This window comes from Myxocyprinus asiaticus, chromosome 38, assembly GCF_019703515.2.
Source record: "Myxocyprinus asiaticus isolate MX2 ecotype Aquarium Trade chromosome 38, UBuf_Myxa_2, whole genome shotgun sequence".
Lineage (NCBI taxonomy): Eukaryota > Metazoa > Chordata > Actinopteri > Cypriniformes > Catostomidae > Myxocyprinus > Myxocyprinus asiaticus.
The window spans coordinates 34,571,315-34,596,671 of record NC_059381.1 but is presented as its reverse complement, the minus strand read 5'-3'; the positions used below and the strand labels follow the sequence as shown (position 1 = coordinate 34,596,671).

Sequence of the window (25,357 nt, the reverse complement as noted above, 5' to 3'; positions counted from 1 at the left end):
AGAATATCAAAATCCACAAAAGGAGGTAGATCCTTTTCCTGTTTGGCTCCTAAACTATGGAATAGTCTCCCTAACACTGGGATGCAGACACACTCACTCAGTTTATGTCTAGACTAAAGACTCATCTATTTATCCAGGCATACACCTAATTTATCCAACAACTCACAATTAGGCTGCTTATGTTAAGTCTGCCGGAACCAGAAACATTTCTCAGAAACATTTCTCATAATCTATAACTCTGCAATAAATTGAATGGCATCTACGCTAATATTATTCTATTTGTTTCCCTGTCTCAACCTTGGGATTCATATCCCGATCCTGCTCCATTCCTGCTTGGTGTCAGACTCCACTGCTACGTGTCTCTGAGTGATGACGACAAACTACAGCCGGTGCTAGCCAGACATCACTTCAGTCTTTAACGATGGACTTCAGAGGAATGAACTAATGCCAACTCCAACTGTAAGACATCAGATACTTCATATACCCCTGCTTGAACCTTGGACTTAGGATGGACCCCACCTATCCTCAACTAAATGACCTGCCGTTTGAACTGCGATGCACCTCATTGATCTCTGCCTGCATCACCTTTGTCTGGTGTAAATGATGAGAGCATTTTATTTTTATTAAAATAATAACACTATAGAATTGTAACTGTACATAGATATTTCAAGATGTACAGACTCACAATTCAAATTGTCAGTACTTTGTATTTTAGATAATTAGCATAGCAACAGATCCAATGAAAACATATGCAACAATTAAATGCTCAGGAAGCAATGAAGGTTGAGAGATTGTACTTCAATTTGTACATGTCATTTAAGAAAAATGTTATTTACAGTCTACTTAAAGTGTACTTTTATTTGGAATGTAAATGTTATGGACAGCGGCAATATGGTTACTGTCTCTTTAAGAGGGTTTTTGGGCATGATACAATATTGAAGGCACTCTGTACAGTTTGTTTCGTTGAGTTTAATCTTTGTAAAGTCTCATTATTTTCGTATTGTGTCGTGCTGTTGCATCTGTATTGATTTACTTTAAGTATTCTTTTATTTTGTTACAAAAAACTATTTTGTTTATTCTGCAATACTAGGAATGAGGATTTCAGAGATTAATTAATCTTTACAAAGAGCAGAATAAACTTAAACCATTTCAATATTTATTTTGTGAAAATGACTTCTATGAATTTTCAGAAATTATGACTTTAATTCCCAGAGTTGTGGCATTATTTCCAACACACCAAACAATTTGACCCCAAATAAAGTTTTGTTTTGGTGTACTTGTTAAATCATATTTTATAGCAAGCTTGAGATAATATATGAAATATGTTTTAACAAGACTTTACTTTCTAGAAGTCCTCAGTGCTAAAAGTGTCAGAAGTTGAAGAAACACCCATTAATATTCTCAATTTCAAATGACAGGCAATGAGCACAAATTATGAAGACATGACGCAGGAAATCACTTTCGTTTTATTTGTTACTCATACATGCATATTAGACAAAATTCTTACAACGTGACAGACGGCCATCGAAACATACAAATACGGCAATTTCATCTTTCAAGCAGTGTTACAAAAATCTATACAACAATAAATTGTAAAACACCTTGATAATTCTTTTAAATTACAGAGAATTATGATAAATTATATAGTCTATATTTTTACATAACAGAAAAATAGATGTCATTGTCTGGCACTCCACACCACACACACACACACACACACACACACACACACATTCACACACACTCACATTCACACACACATACACACACACACACATGTTGGTGCAGCTATCATTATGAGGACTCTCCATAGACATAATGATTTTTATACTGTATGAACTATAGATTCTATCCCCTAACCCTACCCCTATACCTAACCCTCACAAAAAACTTTCTGCACAAACACACACACACACACACACACACACACACACACACAAACACACACACACTCACATTCACACACACATACACACACACACACAGACAGACACACACTCAAACACACACAGACAGACAGACAGACACACACACTCACATTCACACACACACACACACACACACACACACACACACACACACACACACACTGTTAGTAAACTGCAAGCAGTGATAAATGAATGACCACAACTGTTCATTAAAGGGGAAGTGTGTCATTTCTGAGCCAAACAGGTTTTCAAAACACTCCCCAGTCAACATTTTGCAACAAATGCTGTCGATTGAGCTTAACTTGTTTTGAACCCGGAATATTCCTTTAAGCCGGGATAGGAGAGAGTATTTTAACATCAAAAGAGTTACACAGATCACCTTTAAGAAATAATACAAAATAATAATAATGAAAACATCAATACATTTACTCACTGTTAAACTGGGATATAAATATTCATCACAACACTGTCCACAATTGAACAAAGTGACAACGTTTTTGATAATGGAGAGCTGTGATATTGACAGACAAATGTAACTAGTACTTTGAGTAGAACAACTTTCAATATTTACTAAAGCGATGATTCGATTGTCCATACCAGAGATCCAGCAAAGAAATGAGTGTAAAGTTAATACAAGTGCTAATATCACTGTTGACAATTATTTTGGTGTACCACCAACTGTAGATGTATTTCGCTATATTCATGATTCTCTGAACCGATACCAAAAGATACAGTATAATCAAAATCACATAAATATTTTTTAATACATATTTTCCTGGCAAGTCTGAAAGAAAAAGCTAACAAGTATAATTACATACTTTTATTATGAGATACACTGTTTGGACAGTTCCTGTGCTTACCTCACCAAACTTTCTTTCAACCTGGTCTCATAGAATCACGTTACTATACCTACATTTATGCAAAATGTTTTTTACATGCATTGTTGTACGTATTGCGGCAGTTTGCTGGTAAAATGAACACTAGAGGCACTAAAACAACTTTCACACAAACCACGAGTAAAACGGCAGCTTATCAATTCATAAACACTTACTTTTCACCCTGTTCTTCACACAATGCTATCTTATTACATCTAAACACTTTTATTAACGCATGACTTGCATATAACGCATTACATAACCAACTACATTTACAAGCTTGTTCAAGCATGTTTAAATTGCTTGGTTGCTGAACTGAAAGAGCAGGGTATGAGTCCTGAAAAGCATGTGAGTCCACATGTGTGCCGAAAGTGTCATAGGCCCCATTTTCACCTTGCATTAGCATGCGTTTTCAGTGATCGGATCGCTATCGGATTGCTCTTGGCCGCACTAAATGGCAGGTGTAAATGCACCCAGGACGCATTATGAATGGATCGTGATCAGATCACTGAAACCACATTCGGAGCTGGTCAGGAACGGATTCTGACCACATTCAAAGAAGGTGTAAATGCAAATTTCAGTTTTTGTTATTCGGATAAAGCTACGTAAGCAATTAATTATGTGATGAGCTTGCGCTACAGTCATCCGTTGTTAAAGCACTATGTTGTGGGTTCTTGCCTTTTTCTTTTAATTTTGCCATTGCAATGTGAGGAACACAACAGACACTGCCATCTTGCAATCTTGTCACCTGAACTAAACAATATTCCACAAATCATTCCATTGGAATACACTTGGAATATCTCGTCTCTCTCCTCAAAACCCCCTCGCTCGCGTCTCTTTGTTTTCTAATCATGCGCATCACACGTGAAACCAGGCTTCACTCACGCGTTTCCAGATGAGAAGCATTTTTAACACTTACAAAGCGCCGGAACGCAAGATATATATCATTATATTTGCTTCAGCGACCCGAAATGTAGCTTTGGCGGCTGCCAAAAAAGGTTCAATGAAGGAAAACCCCTGACTGTTAAAGTGATAGAAAGCATTTGAATTATCCATCGATGTTTTTAAAATTAGCTAAAAGACAGAGAATTTTCAGTTACCACAGACTCTAATGTAATATGTAAGTAGCGTTTTCCATTTGTGTGGGATCGGATCTCTATCTGATCACAGTGGAGATGCATTTGACTGCAAGGTGTAAATGCAATCCAGCTAAAGAATATCTAGATACTATCTGGATATGAAATGCATGTTAATGCAAGGTGTAAATGGGTAAATAGTAGCACCACAAAATTACGTGGTTCTGTTTCTCATCTCACTTTCGATTAGGTTTAGGTTTAAGGTTTAGGATAGGGAGGTCGGTTTTATTGATTTAAAACTTGATAGAACATTGACCCTAAATACCTCATCTGTTTGGGAGAACATATAACTTGCTTTTAGCACCACTCAGTGGACATTTAACCTCTGAACTGCCGAGATGCGCATAATGAACCATGTAAAGTCATTTTGCAAAAATGTTGCCACAGTAATGTCATTTTCATAAGATCAGGCTTTTAAACAAATAATCATCCCTCTATTTCTGCACTTGCCTGCATCCTTCCACTTTGTATTGCACAAACTCTTTTTCCTTCTCTCTCTCTCTCTCTTTTGCTCTCTGTCTGTCTCTCTCCCTCTCTCTCTCTGTTATGGCCTCTTCAGCATTCTGATACTCTCACTCTAGTCCCATACACCCGAGGACCATCTGACTATATGAGGTGTGTGTAGGTGCAGGGTATGGGAAATAGCAGCATTAGGTAGGAGAACGGTGGCACTTCAGTCAGACCACTCGTTCTCCTCTGGCTCAGAGTCCTCGTCTGATTCACTGTACTCCACGGCGATGCGTCGGGACAGAATGGTGGCCACGTCGTTACCCACCGGCTCTTTTTTGGCCTCCTGCTCTCTCTGTTCCTGCACCTTTCGCAGCTGGATACCTGCAGGAGAAGACAATTCATTACGCCTGCAATTACATCTTAGTAAAGGAAGTTGCTACCTACAAAGCAGTGACAGAAATGATTAATAATTAAATAGATTATAAATGAGAAATTATAGATACAAAATAATTTGTGTAATTTTATTCAGTTTCACTGGAAAAATTCAATTGGTCAGCTTACCCCCAGATGGCTTATCTTTCCCAGTGATTAGGAGCAACTTACCCCTAACCTGGGGCAAGTTGAGCCACTGACCATATGTTTGTGGCTTTCTGTCACAGATTTATTTGTCTAATATCAAGTGATAGCAGAGACATTGAAATAGAGGAACTCTGTAAAAAAAGTTGTTGACAGCTAGTTGTATCAAGGTACTTAACATACTGTATTAAGCTGTGATTCTATCAACTTGTACTTAAGTTGAATTAACAAGTGTATTTGTCACCTCAACTCGATTAACAAAGTTGTCTGAACAAACTAAGACTTGCCAGCTTCCAGTATGGTTATTGTTGTAGGCTTATTTTATTTGCTATTTGCAGAGATTATTTGTGCTGCTGTTGTTGTTTTTGTCATTACTGTTGATTAATAGTAGTGTGGTAATGTTAAGAGCTCATTTTTTACTTGATGTTTGTTAAGTATATCACCATTACTGAGGTTTGTGTGTCAAGTGTTGACATCTATGTGCCTCCAAAACAAATTATTACATGTGTAACCTGTGTCTCTCAAGAAGGGACCATTCTCTAGTGCAAAACTTGCAGGGTTTACTTGACAATTTAAAGTTAGGTTCACTGAAGTTGTTATAACTTACCCCAATTTAAGTTCAACTAACTAAGCTAATTAAGTTCAGCTAATTTAACTGGAGTTTCAACAACTACATTCAATCATTCAAAAAATAGTATTTTCACTAATTGTAATTCAATTGTTGATATCAGAAAACAATATTTTTACTAGTAACAATGTAATTATTGGTATTAAAAAATGTACAATGCTGATGATGCGAATTTTAACTAGTAAGAAATTAATTATAGATATCTGTAATTGTGTTTAGAAATTCTACTAATAAAAATCCTGTAACAGATATCAAAATTATGTTTTTTCTAAAAATGGATATTTCCGTGAGTAATGAGGTTATTTATCTTACCAAGAATTAACAGTTTTATTAGTGCAAATGTAATTACTGATGTATAATTATAGCATTTTCACTAGTAGTAATTCCATTGCTGATTTAAAGAATTAGCATTATAACTAGTGAAAATTATAGATATCTATAATTCATATCCAGCACATGATTAAATGTCGAAGGGCTTGCAGTATTTCAACTCAAATCAATTTGGGAACTTTCATGTCTGTTTAGTTATTTGCCATAAGTAGCTATGTAATAAGACTGTGTAATAAGTCCTGATCACCCAGTAAGGGTTTATTTTGCAATAATGTCCAGCCAGCTGACTGAATATTATCCTTTACATATTTGCCCTTTGAAGTATATGTGTAAAGGAAGATCATAAAACATAAGTTTTAACACATCAACAATCTTCTCTCTGTCTATTTTGTATCTTCTGTAGACAATTTAGTGAAAAGGGAGAACACAACATGCATCAAACAGCACTCTAAACTCACTAACCTCTGCGGATGGCAGCCAGCAGGTCGCTGCGGGCGTCGCTCATGGGGATGAGAGGCACCTGGCCCTTCCTGGGTAGAGTGGACTCTCCAGACAGATGTGTGACCCGGGCTGGGGATGGGGCATGGGTGGGCAGCCCTGGTGGAGGAGGAGGTGGGGCCACTGGTGGGCCGCCCATTACAGGATGTGAAGGGGAGGGGGCGTAGGCAGAGGGCGGAGCTGGTGGAGGAGATGGGCTGTATGGGCGTGAGAGAGCGGCTACTGTACCCGGAGCCAGTGACGGAGATCCAGATGTGCTGTCAAAGGCGGTCTGAGATGACGGGATGAGCGGAGGAGGTGGAGGAGGTGCAGGTGGGGCAAAATGTTCAAGTATTTGATGACCGCTGTAAAGTGTGGGACATGATGTTAAAGGAAATTTTACACATTCTATTCTTTACATCCTATCATTGACTTAATCATTTTAACTAAAGGAATAGTTCACCCAAAAGTTTAAATTCTGTCAGCATTTATTAATGTTGTTCAAAACCTTTTTTCTGCGGAACACAAAAGGAGAATTTTTGAAGTCGTTATTCAGCGCTATGCGCCACGACCGTGTGCAACGACTTATCCAAATGTTCTTGAGAGTGCTAATTCTAAGAGCAATTTTCATGCCAGCGCAAAGTGCAAGTGGACGTGGGTGGGAGTGTTTGCGATATCTGTGGGTGTGGGTGCGCAATGTGAGGGTGTATTGTATGTTAATATGTAAGTGGCTCAAAGCACAATTTGCTGTTTTCCTCAGAAATATGTAATTGTACTAAGATGTTTACATACCACCTCTTATCTCAGCGCAAAGTCTAAATTCAGTTCCTGCACTTTCAGTTTGGAGATTTCACAGCAGGTGATAATAAAGTGTCACGGAAAGTGTCAGGAATGAGGACCCAAAAGCAGGAATGAGGCAAAATAAAGATTTATTAAATAAACAATACAAACAGGGAAAACAAAACACTCACAAGGAAGAAAACAACTGGAGAGGAAAATAACAAAGAACTTAAAAACTGAAAGACAAAATGACAAACCAGACTGAGGATGAGCAAACAAAACACAGACTGAACATGGGAAACAAAATGATCTGAAAAACACAAGAGGAAAGGGAGCACAGTATATACAGGTAATGCACATGAGGAACAGGTGAAGACAATTAACATAACAAGGACTAGACCATGGGTGAGGCCAGAGGAAACGAGGGGACAGAGTTGGGAAAACACAGACTCAGCCATGTGCACATACACACCACAAACACACACTGACAGAAAACAGACAGGGAACAGGGGCAGACGGAGCAGGATCATGACAAACCCCCCCCCCCCCTTGTCATCCACACCAGGCAGGACCGATGGACTGGACCAAGAAATGGGCAGGGGACCATGAGGGCAGAAGGCCGATCGAGGAAGGGGTAGGTGGGGGAGACCAGGGGAATTAAATGGTCCAGGCTGAGGGGCAGACGACAGACCAGGGAAGCTGGGTGGGGGAGACCAGGGGGATGGTCTAGGCAGGGGACCAGAGAGTCCAGGCAGACAAGGGGACCAGGGCAAAACCGGAGGGGAGCACTGAGACCAGGGTTGACCAGGAGACCAGGGTGGACCAGGAGGCTAGGGCGGACCCGGAAGAGAACCCAGAGGCCTGGATGGACCGGGAGGCCAGGGTGGAACCGGAGGGGAACCCGCAGCCACTGGGTTCAGCACCGGATAATCCTTGACCACGGGGCAGATTGGGTCAGTGGTTGCTGGGCAGAGGTCAGAGGAGATAGTGGAGACTAATGGGCAGTGGGTGAGGTCAGAGGCGGCACAGGACAGGTCAGACCAGGCAGGGACCCCGAAGGGCTGGACAGACTGGGCAAACTGTTCGTTGGTGGCCTCAGGGAGCTGGACTGACTGGACATTGGCGGCCGCTGGGTAGAGGGTGAGGTTCGTGGTGGCCGCTGGGCAGAGGGTGATGTCCGTGGCGGACGCTGGGCAGTGGGGGAGGTCCGTGTCAGCTGCGTGGGGTCAGACTGGCCATCAACCACTGGCGTGGGTTCAGACTGGGCGGCAGCCGTTGCCGTGGGGTCAGACTGGGCGACAGCCGAGGACTCGGGACCAGTCTGGGAGGCGTCCGCAGGGTATTGGACAGTTTGAGTTGCAGCCGCAGGAGACTGGACTGACTGACCAGTGGCTGCTGGATAGGGGTCAGTTTGGGTGGCTACCGCTGGACAGGGGTCAGTTTGGGTGGTGACTGCTGGACAGGGGACAGTTTGATCCGGCTGAACGGACTGGATGGCGGCCGCTAGTGAGAGGTCAGACCGAGCGGTGTCCACTAGTGAGGGGTTCGTCTGAATGGTGGCCACTGGGGACAGGACAGATTCGTCTACAGCCACAGGGGACTGGACAGGTTTGTTGGTGGCCAAAAGAAACTGGACAGACTGGGCAGTGACCGCAGGTGGACAAACACACCACAAACACACAGACAGAAAACAGACAGGGACCAAGGGGCAGATGGAGCAGGGTCATGACATAAAGTTCATGTCCAAATTCTGAAAGTACAGAACATCAAATGACATCCCTTCAATCACTGTTTAAGCCTTTGTTGAAGCTAAAAATGATTAGATTTGTGTTAAACATTCTAGAGGTCATGGTTTATTTTTTCAATAATTATTATTATTTTTATTGTTATGTTTATATGTATTATTATTCTTGTATATTTACAATTGTATTTATGATTTAATTTTGATTTTAATTTTCCCCCTGTTGTTGTAGAATGATTTGTAAGTCACTGAAAAAGGGGCCGGTGGAAGAAGTTGGAGAGACGAAAATGTTTGGATTTAGTATGATTTTTTTTGACCACTTCGTTATTCGTTAAGTGTAATTTGAATTTAGAAATATTTTTGGTTCAACTTTATTCGTGTTTCAAGTGCACACCGATACAACCACTGTTAATACTAGCCATGATTTGTGCATCAGTAGATGAAAATGATTCATAATATTTACTTAACTTAATGGAACATACATCCAAATTCTGACGAGAATCACATTTTCCATGCGTATAAAAGGAGCGTGTCGCTGTCATAGAAATATGCCTGACATTCATCAAGGACGAAGTTAATGCACAAAAGAACGTAATTTTCAATTCTTCTATTTCATTGCATACAGTTCATTTACATTACCAACTTCTTATTAACGTGCTGTCTTTATTTAAATCGTTGGTGCTTGCGGGAATGGACTGTATAATAGGATGCAGATGGTGGAATAACCTGAGAAGAACCTCAGAATTAAATTGCACATGACCCATCCCATGTGCCTTGTGCGGGCAATTTCACCAAACCCTCTTGTGCCTAGACTTAGCGCATGCTTGCATGAAAATACCAACACTTCATGGCCATGCCCATTTACTTTGCTCCTATGACTTAAGGCATTGCCTTGCGTGTAACGCTTGCACTCTTAAAATAGGGCCACATATCTTTTTAAATTTACAGGATCTTAAATTTAACTGAAACTGGGCAGGGGATTTCTATTTCCCAGCATTCTTTGCATGGCACTCAAAAGGGAGACAAAATGTACAATAAAGTGTTATATAATGTGTCTTTGTGCAAGATGAATGTAAAGGGGGAGACTTATTAGTGTTTAATGTTTTGTTGTGTTATTTAGAAGAGTTTCTGTCATGTTAGAGTTTTTGGGGGTTATCATTAGAGTGACTAGTGAAGCTTGAGCTAAGGTTGAGGACAGGTACAAGTTATGTATGTTCTATATTGCTTTACTCATTGAGCAATTGCTATGCTAATCAAAGCATAGTGTTACCAACTAGTGCAAGCATTCACTGTAATATCTAGTTCTAGCTAGTTTTCCTCAACTTGAAGTATTTAAGTTGAGATTACTTGTTAATTTAAAGTTCAGCCAAAGAGTTAAATTTAAAGTTAAGTGCCATCAGGGGGACCTGGGTAGCTCAGTGGTAAAATACACTGGCTACCACCCCTGGTGTTTGCTAGTTCGCTAGTTTGAATCCAAGGGCGTGCTGAGTGACTCCAGCCAGGTCTCCTAAGCAACCAAATTGGCCCGGTTGCTAGGGAGGGTAGAGTCACACGAGGTAAAGTCCTCGTGGTCGCTATAATGTGGTTCGTTCTTGGTGGGGCGTGTGGTGAGTTGAGTGTGGTTGCCACAGTGGATGGTGCGAAACCTCCACACGCACTATTTCGCCGTGGCAACACACTCAACAAGCCACATGATAAGATGCATGGGTTGATGGTCTCAGACATGGAGTCAAATGGGATTTGTCCTCCACCACCCAGACTGAGGACTTAAAAATCACATTGGGAATTGGGCATTACAAAGTGGGAGAAAAAGGGGAAAAATCCCCCCCCCCAAAAAAAAGTTAAGTGCCATCACAATGTAAGCTTACTCAATATTTCAAGTTAACATGCATATTTAGTGCTAAATTAAAATCTGAAAGTTCTATTAACTTAAACTTGGGAGTTTATAAATGTAAAAAAATGGGATTTAATTGATTGCCTAAAATTTTTGGAGTTCTGCTAACTTATTAGGGTTTATAGTGTAGGGAAAAAAATAAACATCCATTATGAATTAATCTAACATAGGGACCTACCAATTATTTGAAGAGTGTTCAAGCACAACATTTATTGTGTTATGATATCTTGTGTTATATGAGATCAGTATTTATGTCCTCATAAAGGTAAAGATGCCCTTTAAAGTCAACTCCAAGGGCAAAAATAGCCTCTTAATAAAAGGGGTAATATTTGGTTAAAACAAAACAAAGCTAGAGTATCATATTACTCCAGTAGACTAACACATGAGTCGCATGGACAACTTTTATGGTGCTTTCATTGAATCATAAAAAGTAGTCCATAATTTCAGTTCAATTTTTAAAATAAATATACTTCTTCAAAATTTCTCCTTTTGTGTTACACAGAAAAAAGAAAGTAATAAGGGGTTGGAACAACATGAGGGTGAGTAAATAATGACAGAAATTTATTTTCTTTTTTTTTTCTTTTTTTTTGTGTGAAATAATTTAAACTACCAACAACATGTTGCTCAGAAATAAATAGAAAATGTAGCTTTGTAAGTTTAACGCAAGGTCTCATTATTCAATAGAGCCAGGGCTTTCAAAGGGGGGGGGGGGGGGTGTTCCTTTAATGTGCATACTAAAATATTCTATATATTTAAAAATGTATTTCTAGTTATAGTTGTTCTATTTGTTCTATAGCTATTTGTTATATTTATGGTCAAAAGGAACAACCTCTTATTTCATCTTGATTTGTTTGCTTCTATAGACCATAAAACCGTCATTAAACAAAAGTAAATCTGTATTTGTTGGACAATACAGTGCATGTGTGATTAATTCAGGACATGATAAAAGATGTAAAGGTGGTTCAGGTAAGAAACTAGATCAGCACTAATAATGTTTTTTAATGTTATGAATTATAGTTATTATACAGTAAAAGTTTTGTAAAAATCTAGCATTTTTAAATGAGGGGGTCCTTGAGTTGGCTGAGAGTATGGGTGGGTCGGAAACTTCTGTGCTAGGGGTGTCAAAATGCATTGATTCATCAATCTGACAAAGAAAATGTAATGCATCAATAAAATAATTAAATAATCATATATAAGCAATATCACATGCCACAGGGAATCACGGCCATGCTTTTATTCAGACAAACAGCATGATCGAAATGTTCATTTTAGGTACAATATGGCCAATTATTTTACCAATATCTGCTCCCTTGACAAATATAATCCCAAACGAAGCCAAAGCAGGATCAACCGTTGTCTAATTCTATTTAAAAAAGTCATGAGACACAAAAATATACTTTTGGAATTTGTCTTTTGGAGACTTTTGAAAATTTCTTATCTATATACAATTCGAAACCTATTTTCAGATAAGATCGATTTTTATAATCAAACTGAATTGGACATTCAAATTTCAGATTTTATGATGCATAGCATCGTTCAGTAAATAATCAAATCAAATTGTTGTCAGAGCAAACCTTTACACCAGTAATATTCATTATATTATTAAGAGACTAAACTGTTATGGTTGTAAATGTATGTGTAGTATTGATGATGCATGTTAAGCTGGTAGTGAAAGGCATGCCTGTATTCTTTGGCAGCTGTTGGACGTGGTCCGTTGAGGGAGGAGTCTGCCGGTGGGGGTCCGTGATGCGCCTGCATGCGGCCCAGAGAGTGCTGTCGGGCTGCAGAAGATGCGACTGAGGCGGGGGGCCGGTAGGCTCGGTCCAGAGACTGAGTCTGTGCAGGGCCTGATTCTTTCCCATCAACCCCTGCTCCGCCTGCCTCCAGTGGGTGGTTTGGACTGGCCGGGTACGAGTGCTCATCTGACATGCCAGATCTGGATTCCATCACACAACACAAAATTTACACATGCAAAATATGGAGACTCTATACTGCACATACTGTATATTTGTATAAAATTGTCCAGAAGAGGGCAGTGTAACATTTGTAGTCGAGGGAAATCTTAAAGGGATAGTTCACCCAAAATGTAAATCCACCATACAGTATACAGGTCACATTACCCACCTATCAGGTGACAAAGACCCCTCCGAGGACATGCCGTGGTAAGGAGATGGTGTTAGGCGAGTGTCCGGGCGAAACTCCTTGTCATACGCCATCATATTCCACTCCTGACGTCGGTTCCGGGCTTTACGGACTTTCTTGACCTCACGAGTGGGATCCTCCGTATGTTTTTGCTCTTGCTAAGGCAGAGACAAAGAGGTTTCTATAAGCTGAAGCAATATATAACTTTGCAAAGCAAACATATTAGGACTGTAAATGAATGCTGACCTTTCTGATTAAGAAAGTTACATTTGGGTTATTCCATGTCAAACCAACAAAATCTCAGAAACTTCCCTGGCTGAAATTTTTTACATTTGTTCATACTTTTTCTGAAGAAAGACACACATAAATGATGATGAAATCCAAAATATTAAAAGCCATTTATCAATATTTACTAGTAATCCATTATTTTGTAGAGGTCAAAATGACCATTTTCACTTGTGATTATGGAGCAAAACTACAGGCCAAAAACATAACCTTAGAAAGGTGGCAGCAGCATTATTTTATTTTTACACAGGGATTGGTAATGGACCTCCATTACTAAAATCAGTTGACTTTAGCACCCCTTGTTGCATTACAGTCTACACAGGATGCGAGCGATGTTGTGTCGCACCGCAACGGCTTGAGGCCGTCTACAATGGACTTGTTGAAATGAACATTCTAAACTGTTTAATTGTCTTGTTGGCAGGAGTAGCGCCAGTGCGTGCAGCACAAAATGGCTGTTTACAGTCGGTGCACCGGTCATGTTTGGTGTAGACAGGGTGTAAATGATTAATCTGTTTCTATGATGCTTTATACTGTATAATTTAAACCGCCAATGTCTTTCACTTAATACTTCCACTTTCTTGTTTTGTTGGCTGCTGTCACAACATACACTCTCAGATGAGCAGGATTAAAGGGCTTATACTCAGTCTGTCTAGATGAGTCATGCAGTAAAAATGACGGAGCTATTGATGAAGAGAAAAGAACTAGTGAGAGAAGAACAGAGAAAGAGAGTGATAGAAAGACAGATCAGAGAGGGGTGTGAAAACATTATGAGGGTATAGGGCTCATTGTTTAGTATGTTCTTAGTAGTATGACCCCCCCAACACACACAAACAGACACATAAACACCTTTTGCCTTCGTTTCTCTTTCCTCTTGTTTTCTGTGGCTTGAAGCATTTTTTCCTTCCAGAGGTTGAAGAAATAGGAGGGATCTGTATAGAATTTGAGCCCGTCCTTTTTGTCATCCCTTTAACACAGCAAAAAATAGCAGAACACTAAGTTAAAAAGATCTCGGATGACTTTAACTTAATTTTTGGGCTGCTGCCCGCAATCTTTCTAACTAAAATCTAATTTATCAGAGAACCACCCAAATAAAAAAATAAAAAACTCAAATTATTCATAAATAATACTGTATGTGTTTATAATCTCTTGATAAACAGAATTTGTTTGGAAAAAAAAAACATTGTAAACATGTCATTCTGGTTCTGTTCACTCAACCTCACTTTGAAAAGTCTCATTTTATTCCACTAGGTGGCAGAAAGCACTAGAAATTTTTTTTTTTCTCTATCACATTCCATCAAAATACAGATCTGAAATGTAGGAGGCACTCTAATGCATTTTAGCCCTCAAAGTTGTGCCCATCCATAGACCTTCAGTTCAAGCACCACCCTTGTTGTTTCATTGAATATCTTGGCCTCTGAGTGGACTAGAAGCTCAATGTAGGTGTCATTTGAAAGCTGAGGTCCTTTCCTTTGCGATGGTATAAACATTTTCGTCATCAATAGTCGAAAACATTATTTCTGATTATTTGTTTTGCATGCTTTTCCTTCTAGATGGCATATTTTGTTCTGGACATCTAATATATAATATTGGATTATTCAGCCAAGCAAGCTCACAGACAATTTTTTAGCTATTTGGGGCTTACAGCAGCAGTTATCGGAGCATAAAAGAGACATTTGTATTTGATGACTTACAGAAATACTATTTCACTTTGTGATTCTTTTGAAAATCTTTCAAACTGTGGTATTAGGGCAACAAAATAAACTCTACAGTCACATTCCTGAGAGTGAGAGCTTTCATTTGATATATGACTTGTCCATTTATGTGCTATGTGAAGGACTTATTTTTATATAAATATGTCTACCCCATTACCTCTTGGGGGTGCTAATTTTCAACGCAGGCCTTATTTTGTTATTTTAAGTAACATAAATGCAGAATTGATGGTTATCTCTGAAAAGTTCAGATTCTAAGCTTTCATATGATAACCTCATATGCCTGACTTATGTATACGGAGACCTTATTGATTTAAGTGTAAACTTTTTTCACAATATAGCGCCCCCCTAGAGTTTAAGGGGTTAAGACATCTAACTAAAGAACATGTGAGTCTGTGAAAGCAGCAGTGGCGGGTATCTTCACCTATAGGGTGTAAGGATGTTCAGAGGGGGTGGTTTGTCACAGCGATGGTACATCTCCATGACAGGGTTTGGTATGGAGTTTCTGGACACCACCTGCTGGTCTTGGATGGTGGAACTCTTGAACGCCTTTCGCATGTTGATGTCCTGTAGGGACACTGTAGCGCAAATACACACACACTCAGCAGTCAAACACTACAGCAGTTTTTTTACTAGGGCAATTTTGGTGTCCATTTTTACTGTCAATTTTTACTGTTAATGTATGCAATTAATTAAATATGTATGACAGCATGCAGTTTTGATTAGTTAAAAAAGTGTCTTGTCTTTTTTGCTGTTTAAAGTCTAGGGCTTTAAACAAATAGTTGACCCAAAAATAAAAATTCACTCACCTCATGACAACCTCAGTCACTATTATCTTTCAGTGCATCTTATTTCCATACAATGAAAACAGTAATATTTTACATTAATGTTTCCTTTGCTAAAGGTTTATAAAGGGGTTCATTAACAGTGTTGGGTGTATTCTGATTACAAATGAATAATTACAGTAATCTAATTAAAAGTAGTGTAATTAATTACATTTTAAATTCTTGTAATCAGATTACAGTTACTGACTTTCAATTACTTATGAGTAAATTGCTTGGGTTACATATATTTCTACAAAATATTATATATGTAAAACATTTAAAACCTGAATTATATTAATATGTATATCTGTTTGCATTTCTGTGAAAGCTGTGCGACACTGAACAAGGAGAAATATTGAAATCAATTTGACTTTGTTGAGCAGAAAAACAAAATGATTTCTGTGAAAAGTGTTTTAGAGAGTAACTTAAAAAACTGTAATTAGTAATTAGTAATATGAATACTTTTTGATAAGTTATGAGTAGTCTTTAAATCATTTGTAGTGGATTGTAATGGATTACTTTCTTTAAGTAACTTACCAAGTCGGTACTAAAATAAAAAAGATGTAACGATACCAGCGATTCTACAGTACCGGTAGTACCGAGCACCACGTCTTAGGGCGTTTTCACACCTAGTCCGTTTGAGCACACCAAGTGCTCTCGGAGCGGTATAACGTATATGTGAACAACCCAAGAGGTCTCAGACCCCCTAAAAGGACCCAAAAGCGAACCGTACTCAGACCACCTTGGTCTGAGTATGGTTCGTTTGTGGGTCCTTTTGTGCTTCGATTGATGTGTGCGATGTAAAAGCGAAGAGGTACCAGTCCGCTTTGCATTTTATGATGCTTGCCAAACATAGCTGCATTACATACTTCATATTTCAGTCACAATTCACTGTCCACATATGGGAATTTTAAGCAAATATAGATATACCATGATTACCATGATGTGTTTTTGTGTCTCATATTCCGTTCTTGTATTATCTGAGCACCTAAAGTGAACGGACCGGCCGCATTCAGAGCAGAGCAGCGCGTTAAGATGAACTGCTTTAAAGTGCTCTGATGGGCGTACCATACGAAAATACAAGCAAGGATTTTTATAGTTTCACTTTAATTTTATTTGTGCAATGGCAAATGTTCTTGGCTCATACACACAATGTAAATAACATGCAAGAGGAGACGCTTGTTTTCTCCATTTCTCCACAACTTCATGCGAAATAAGGGCTTCTAGGTTTTATCGGAGAGCCTTAACATAACATGAGAGAGTGAAGAATTTAGGACAGAAATACAGTATACATTATTACTATTGCATAATATAATATCATTGGTGGTGTTGTCTGGGATTCATAAATTATATAACATATAAAATAATACTTTTAATGAAATTCTATCCTTGTGCAATAATTTTTCATGAAAATTCAATATTTTTTAAAGCCTTAAAAATAATCATATAGTGGGAGCCTGGGTAGCTCAGCGAGTACTGACGCTGACTACCACCCCTGGAGTAGCGAGTTTGAATCCAGGGCGTGGTGAGTGAGTCCAGTCAGGTCTCTTAAGCAACCAAATTGGCCCGGTTGCTAGGGAGAGTAGAGTCACATGGGGTAACCTCCTCGTGGTCACGATTAGGGGCTCTCGCTCTGAATGGGGTGCATGGTAAGTTGTGTGTGGATCGCGGAGAATAGCATGAGCCTCCCATGCTGTGAGTCTCTGTGGTGTCATGCACAGCAAGCCACGTGACAAGATTGACTGTCTCAGAAGCGAAGGCAACTGAGACTCGTCCTCCGCCACCCGGATTGAGGTGAGTAACCGCGCCACCATGAGGACCTACTAAGTAGTGGGAATAGGGCATTCCAAACTGGGAGAAAAAAAATAAATCATATAGCCCCATTTTATTATATGATTTCAAGTTAAATATCAATAAATTACTACTTAAGGTGTAAGCCTATCTTTAATAAGCATATGTACACCTTAAGTATGCTTATTGTATGACAATTGCTTTTCATAATAATCAGAATTATTTATGAAAAATTATTGTCTGACAAATTTCATAATCATGACAGCCCTAGCTGCAATGTGGTCTGAGTTCTTAAGGAGCTGTGGTGTGAACAACAAGGGGTCTGTGACCACATTAATGTGAAGAGGGCCAAAACAGTAACTGAGTCCTCTTTTAAGTCCACTTACATTGTGAACACCAAAAGCACTGAGGTCATTTGCAGCTGGTTCCCTTTCTGGTTCACTTTAACCGAACTGGGTTTGGTTCACTTAAAACGTACTATATGTGAAACCACCCTTACTGACACACGACTGCTTTCAAATGCTCACACGCTTTTTTGAACGTGTGTTCTGTTACTCCTTTTACACTGAAATGCACAACTAATCAAATTAAAATTGTGATGTGTCCTAGTGTGATTATTAACCGCAAAATGCTGCAGTCTTAGTCTTTATGAGCTGCATGAGCTTTAAATGAATGTGTGAAGCAGGCCGCTCATAAACTCCAAAGACTATGAGAATCATTCGCGTTGTATGAGAGATGACAGAGCAGAGCACTAATCCACTCTGAAGTGTTATTTTTATAAAATGTATATAATTAAATCACAGCATTTTCACTTTAATGATCATTCTGAGCCATGTAGCGAACTGTTTATCTGGAGAGGTTAAACTTCTGTCAAAAATACATGTAAAAATAAAAGCACGATTGATAATAAAAGCTAAACACCTGAAATTGAAGAAATTGCAACAGAAATATATTATAACTTTATAGTAAAATGTAATCCTCACTGTATAAATATTATTAATAATAATAATAATAATAATAATAATAATACATAATGATTAATTAATAATGTAATAATTGTAATAATAATACAAATTAAGCAATATATCACAAGCAAGAGTGATTTTTTACTGAATAAAAGTTTGTTAAAAAATGCAGTGGTATGTTGATAAGTAATTGTTCTATTGTTTTTACTTTTAAAAGTTTTTAAAAGTTTTTAAAAGTTTAAGGAAAAATTATTGATTAGACACTTTTTTGATAATGAATTTAAATGAAACTTTAAAACATAGAATTCTGGAAAAATAATTTAAAAAAAAGGAAAAAAGATTTGAGGAAAAAATAAAACAGATTTCAGCAGGACCCTGTTTAAAAACAAACAAGTGTTAAAAATTGTGGTGATATGGGCACGGCCGAGCGACATCTGTGGAGAGAGAGGCCGGGAGAAGGAGAATGGTAAGGATTGACACCTGTGGGAAATTATCTCTAACAGCTATTCTGTGTATCAGTGAGAGCTGGAGGGGGATAAAAAGGGTGTCCAGACTGCCGGAGGGAGAGAGAGACACGCAGCAGTGTTTGGGTGTGCGCATGTGTTTATGTGTTGCTGAAAAGCAGAATTATTCGTGTATGTACTGAAAAGTATAGGACATAAAAGACTTACATTGACTGTTAACCTGGCACCTGCTTCCTCCTTCACAAGAGAGCTAAAGAACTTTCACAGAAACACTTAAAGGAAACATGCATATCTTTTAATGTATTATCTACTTTAGGCTAAAGGAGTGTGTTCAATAGCACATTATCCATTGTCATTACCATGACAACACTACACTTAAGTAATCAGTAATGTAATCTCTGTTACTTACCCAACAATGATTATAAATCATTTAAATGCAATTATAACAACATACATAAAAAGGGGAACTTTCATCCAACACTTGCCAAATAGTGGGCATTTTAACTTACATGTTATAAATGCTTAATAAATGCACTTATTCACATTTTTTTTAACCAAAAAAAGAATATAAAAAAATTGCCTAATTCATGATTTTTTTGAAGAATGCACAAAATATAGACTATTTTAGTGAGATTAAAAAGAGGGATTATGTAATTTTGCCACAGTTTGCTTTCTGTTCATGTTAATTACTGTAATGTCTTGACTCACTTGTGATATCACTTTCCTTACCTAGTCCTCTGCAAAAACACTTTTAAGTTCTTCATGTCACCCATTCTGAAATTTTATGTACAGGTTTCTAATGCTGGCAGCTACTTAATAATGTAAATGCTTAACAGCTGTTCACTTTACATTAAGGTACATTTTCATAGGTTACTATGAACAAGTGTTGTTAAGGCATTTAAAATGTGAGGTAAACTATCGGACAGGCAGGTATTGCATGAAAGTCAACCTTTTAACGTATGTTGTTATAATCGTATATCAATGACTTATTACGCATTTGTAAATAAATTATTAGTCATGAATGAACCTTTTTATAATCCCTCAACAACGGAACATTAATGTAAAGTGTTTCTATTAAAATAAATGGTGATTGAGGCTAAAATTCTGCCTAACATCTCCTTAATTGTACCACAGGAGAATCATACAGGTATGAAACAATATGAGGCTGAGTAAATGATGACAGAATAAAATTTTTTGGATGAGCTATCCCTTTAAGTATTAATCTCAGTTCCCTTTCAAGATGGTCATCTTGACGCTGCGTCATTGCTGACGCTATGGGTTATCTCCACAGGCATAATACATTTCTGAAACTCTTGAAAATCTCGACAATTTTAATTGGCAGATAGCGCTTTGTGCTCTGCCTCCCTGCGCTTATCATCGGGCATATATATGTTGACACATCGCTATCTCCTCAGAATTTTTTCCTTCAGGGTAGCGATAAATCTCTCGTATTCTGCACGTCACTGGACTTCTCTACTAGAATCGCTGTCAAGATCTGCACCCTTAACAAAAAGTGGATCAGAGTTTTTCTTCTACTCGATTACACTTCGGCGTTGAACGACAGTGTGTGGAATTTCCACATGGAAAAAACTTGAAACGCTTGCTACCCGCCATACACCTTCTGCGGCTCCTGAGGGACCGCACAGGCATGTGAGGATGGGATATAGAGCACAGAGAAATTGAGGAAGTTGAGGCATGCAATGCTCGTTGAGATTGATCATTTTTATTGCGAGTGCGTGATTGTCAAACACTTTACTCTCGGGTTGTTTCCAAGGAAGCTGATGCCATTCCCCTCTCCACCTCCAGATCAATCCCAGATCATAGGTGACTCATCATTCAAGGTGACACGGTCACTTACATTTTGTCGTATTACGCCACTGTCTAGCCGCGTTGACCATTTGGAAAATGCCCATATTCCAACAGACGGGCGTGGTACTCGTTCAAGTATCCAGATGCAAAGTAGTCATGATGGATGCTTCCAACACAGGCTGGGGAGCACTTGATATGGATGATATGGGATTGGTTTGGGGAAGCAGTGATAGATATATTTGCATCACCGGAGACAATAAATTGTCACCTATGGTATACCCTGACTCATGTTCTGCTGGGTCTGGATGCTCTAGCCCACAAATGGCCAGCGGGATGCAAGTATGCATTCATTCCTGTCCACTTACTTTGCCAAGTATTGTTCAAAATTTGGGAGGACGAGGAAACTGTACTGCTAGTTGTGCAGGAATGGCCCAACTGCCCATGGTTTCCACAGTTAATAGAGCTCTTGAATGCCCCTCCGTGAAAGATTCCATTGAACATGGATCTGCTCACACGGGGGGCACGATTTGGCATCCACATCCGGAATTGTGGAAACTTCACGTCTGTCCCCTGAATGGTGCCCGTTTAAAGCAGAAGGGCTCTCACAACCAGTGCTTGACACTATATTACAGACCAGAGCCACTTTGATGAGACATTTATACACTTTGAAATGCAGAGTGTTCGCTGGTTGGTGTTGCTCTCGAGGCAAGGACCCTGTATATTGCGCTGTACAGACCATACTTCACTATCTATAAGAGCGCTTGGACACGGGTCTTATCCCATCTAATCTTAAAGTGTAACCTGCCAGAGCAACCTGGGTGGTCTGTCAGTAGGCAGACATCCTTTGATTGTGAAATTCTTTTGTAGCGCGAGGCAGTTGAGAACATCTCGCCCCATTACTGTTCTGGTTTGTGATTTAGTGCTTGTGTTAAAAATACTCACAGGCTCGTCGTTCGAGCCATTGGATAGTGAGTTGATGCATACTCTCATTAAAGACTGCAGTGCTTCTTGCTTTGGCTTCAGTGAAATGTGTCTGGGACTTTCAAGCACTACCGGTTGATGACTCTTGTTTAGAGTTTGGACCGGGATTGACAAAAGGCGTTCTCAAACCTAGAAATTTTGACCACTCCCTTCAGAGGGCGAGTTATTACCCTTCAGGCATTCTCTCCTCCTCTGTTTGATTAGGGTGAGGCACAGAGGCTGCACACTCTATGTCCTGTAAGGGTGTTACGTGCATATGTTGATCATACGAGGCAAATCAGGCTATCAAATCAGCTCTTTGTGTGTGTCACAGGTCGCTTTAAGGGTTTGGTCATTTACAAACAAAGGCTTTCACATTGGATCATTGATACCATTGCGCTCAAATATGACTCGCAAGGCATACAGAGCCCTATTGGAGTTATAGCTGACTCCATTAGAGGCATGGCCTCTTCATGGGCATTATCTAATGGTGTTTCCCTTGAAGACATCTGCCTAGCTGCAGGTTGGGCTTTCCACAGCACTTTCGCTCGGTCTCCTCTCTCTCTTCCTCTCTTCTTATGGTGAGGAAGAGCTAGACTGAGTATTCTGCTGCTTACTACCAGCTTATTTGTACATGGTCATTCCATAAGTCAGCTGTCACCTGAATTTTCACTACCCATTCGGTTAGTGCCTTCATAATACATATTCACAGATGTCAGTGATTTAAATCATCCTGTGATGCTGTGCTACCTGAATCGGCTAGCATCATCACCATGAATATCCTTCTATTCATAATTTTGCTTCTCCCTTCTTATTATGATATGAAGAGGAGATTCTGTGGGTGTCTTTAACTACCCTGTTGGCATCGTTGTGCATGCAAATCAGTGGCACAGCATGATGATATACATTCCCCATAGCGTCAGCAATGACGCAGCATCGAGATGACGGACTTGAAAGGGAATGACTGTAACCATGGTTCCCTGAAAGAAGGGAACGAGACACTGCGTATGCTAGTTGCGTTACTGAATCTTCACTACCAGGGCTGAGTATCGCTCTGTACCCTTCAGTAGAATATTCTGAGGAGATTGCCCAACAATGCGCAGGGAGGAGGAGGACAAAGCGCTATCTGCCAATTAAAACTGGCGAGATTTTAAAGAGTTTCAGAGATTGGTTACTCCTGCAGAGATAACCCATAGCATCAGCAATGATGCAGTGTCTCATTCCCTCCTTTCAGGGAACCATGGTTACTGTCGTAACCTTATCGTTATAGTGCCATCTTGTTGAACCAAGGAAGTGTGTTCTCCACAAACTTTGCCTCCCCGTTAATTAAGTTCCCTTGTCAATTGCCTCTTATTCAACCAGACAACTCTACTGTGCTCTAATGTAACAGTTAGCATCTAGACATCACATATACTGCTAATTATTGCAGCTGCAGAATTGAGCCCCAGCTGTTCAACTCTCCTCGCTACACAGCTTTCTGCATTATACATGCTCAAATTAAGTCCCTCCACAAGTATACAGTGCTACCAAAAGCCCTGTGTTTGTATCCTGTTGTTCATTCATGCTGTCACACAGGATCAGGTCAGCAGTGGACATGTGTTTGTATATGCAATTCATTTTCACATACCCTCTTCCACGGTGGAGTCCAGCTGTGTGACCTTCACTGCTAGCAGGTCGACGCGCTCTTGTAAACTGTTCATGCGCATGTAGAAGCTGATGGCCTCTTTAAACAGCTCCCCAAAGATGTCCTCCGCATGCCGACCTGAACCAACAAACACATGGAGCCCTAGCGTAAGGACAACTGACCATATTTCAAACAATCATGTACAAGGTCATTTTTACACCCAAAACAGTTCACCCAAAAATGAAATCATGTACTCCCCTTCATGTCGTTGCAAACCAATATGACATACTTTATTCTGATAACTGTAATTTGATAACTTTATTCAATTCAACTACATGGTACAGTATTTGTAAAGCATTAGTTTATAGTTAATTAATCATTTATAAATCATTGTTCCAACACTATTAATATATCAACAGGCTATATAGAAATAGCATGTTATTCATTTATATTTACTGTAGCAAACCTTTTTACTATTGTTTAATAAGTTTATATATAAACAGGTTGATGTTTTTTCAACCTTAGTAAAAAACATGTTAACCATACCTAACTAATGTATTTCAGTTAATGCAAACCAGTGGTAAAGAAGTGTTTATGATAAAATTAAGAAGGCATAAATTCATAGTTAATACATAAATTCTATATACATTTCTACTGTATATATGTAATGAATTGGATATGCATATATGCTTAAATTATTTGTTTATTACCATTTTAGGAACACTTAGTAATACAGCAATTAATGCTTAATAAAGGTTGTAATGAAGCACTGACTAGTTCCTAGATAAGTATTTTGCGAGATCTAATCCAAAGTAAGAACTATATGTGGCTATTTAAACATTTATTAATGATCCATTACTCTTAAAAGTTGTTTACTAATGATAAAAAAACAATACAGATCTGCTTATATATTAACTTATATATTAACTATATTAAATTGTTTGCTACAGTAAATATAAATGAATAACATATTATTTGTATATACTCTATTAATGTATTAACAATTTCATACTGTTTGTATATACTCTATTGATGTATTTACAATGTAGGAAGAATTATTTATAATTAATTAATTAACTATAAACTAATGTTTTACAAATACTTTATACCATGTAGTTATTATAAAGTGTTATCTCCATGTCTTCTGAAGCCATACGATAGCTTTTGTAAGAAACAGATGGGAATTTACACAGTTATTCACTGATGATCTTACCCTCCATTGAACTGTTACTGTTAATCACTGTGATCAAATCACTGAACCACTGAGTTGAACTTGAGAACCGGTACAGTACAATTCACATATGAAAAGATTTAACTGTAAGCAATGATTTGTTCACGAATCTGGCATTACTGCTTCCTTCATGAATTTAAATGAATACACCATGATGATTTAGAGCGGATGTCAAGATTATCAGTGAATAACAACTTAAATTTCAGTTTGTTCCTCACACAAAGACTTTGTATGGCTTCAAAAGACTTGGAATATAGCACAGAAGTCATATGGACAACTTTTATGATACTTTTAGCTCATAATAATGGCATGAAAAAGAGAATTGAAAACCATTTGCAAAATTTCTCTTTCTGTGTTCCATAGAAGAAAGAAAGTCATATGGTTTGAAATTTCATGAACGTGAGTAAATGATGACAGACTTTTCATTTCTGGGTGAACTACTCCTTTATTACTATATATTAGACTCCTTGAAAACATTAAATCTAGATAGTCAGTTGGTGTAAATCAGTGAGAAAAGTTGACTTACTAAGTCCTCCCAGTTGTTTGATAATGGCTGCCAGTGTGCTGTTGGTGACACACTCCAGCTCATTGGTTACCCCGTCAGGCAGAGCTCCTCTGCACAGATGCCTGGGCTCGATGGTCCTCTTCACAAGAGGCATGACTGCCCTCAACTACTGTACACACTCACCTGTCTGGAGATAACAGATGGGGCCTTCAAAACATAGTTTTAATCAGAGT

General features: G+C 38.8%; 1 protein-coding gene across 1 annotated transcript in view; it reads right to left on the bottom strand.

Moving 5' to 3' along the window:
• Nucleotides 1-1,432: 1,432 nt before the first annotated feature.
• Nucleotides 1,433-25,357, bottom strand: part of LOC127429342 (actin-binding protein WASF3-like) — a 39,338-nt gene continuing 15,413 nt past the window's right edge. Inside the window, exons 2-9 of the mRNA XM_051678320.1 lie at nucleotides 25,146-25,311; nucleotides 23,392-23,526; nucleotides 15,376-15,529; nucleotides 14,089-14,206; nucleotides 12,940-13,115; nucleotides 12,497-12,751; nucleotides 6,386-6,765; nucleotides 1,433-4,770 (exon numbers count right to left, since the gene is read on the bottom strand). Coding sequence (XP_051534280.1) covers nucleotides 4,613-4,770; nucleotides 6,386-6,765; nucleotides 12,497-12,751; nucleotides 12,940-13,115; nucleotides 14,089-14,206; nucleotides 15,376-15,529; nucleotides 23,392-23,526; nucleotides 25,146-25,278 — 1,509 coding nt within the window. The 5' untranslated portion in view covers nucleotides 25,279-25,311 and the 3' untranslated portion in view covers nucleotides 1,433-4,612. The remainder of the gene's footprint in view (nucleotides 4,771-6,385; nucleotides 6,766-12,496; nucleotides 12,752-12,939; nucleotides 13,116-14,088; nucleotides 14,207-15,375; nucleotides 15,530-23,391; nucleotides 23,527-25,145; nucleotides 25,312-25,357) is intronic.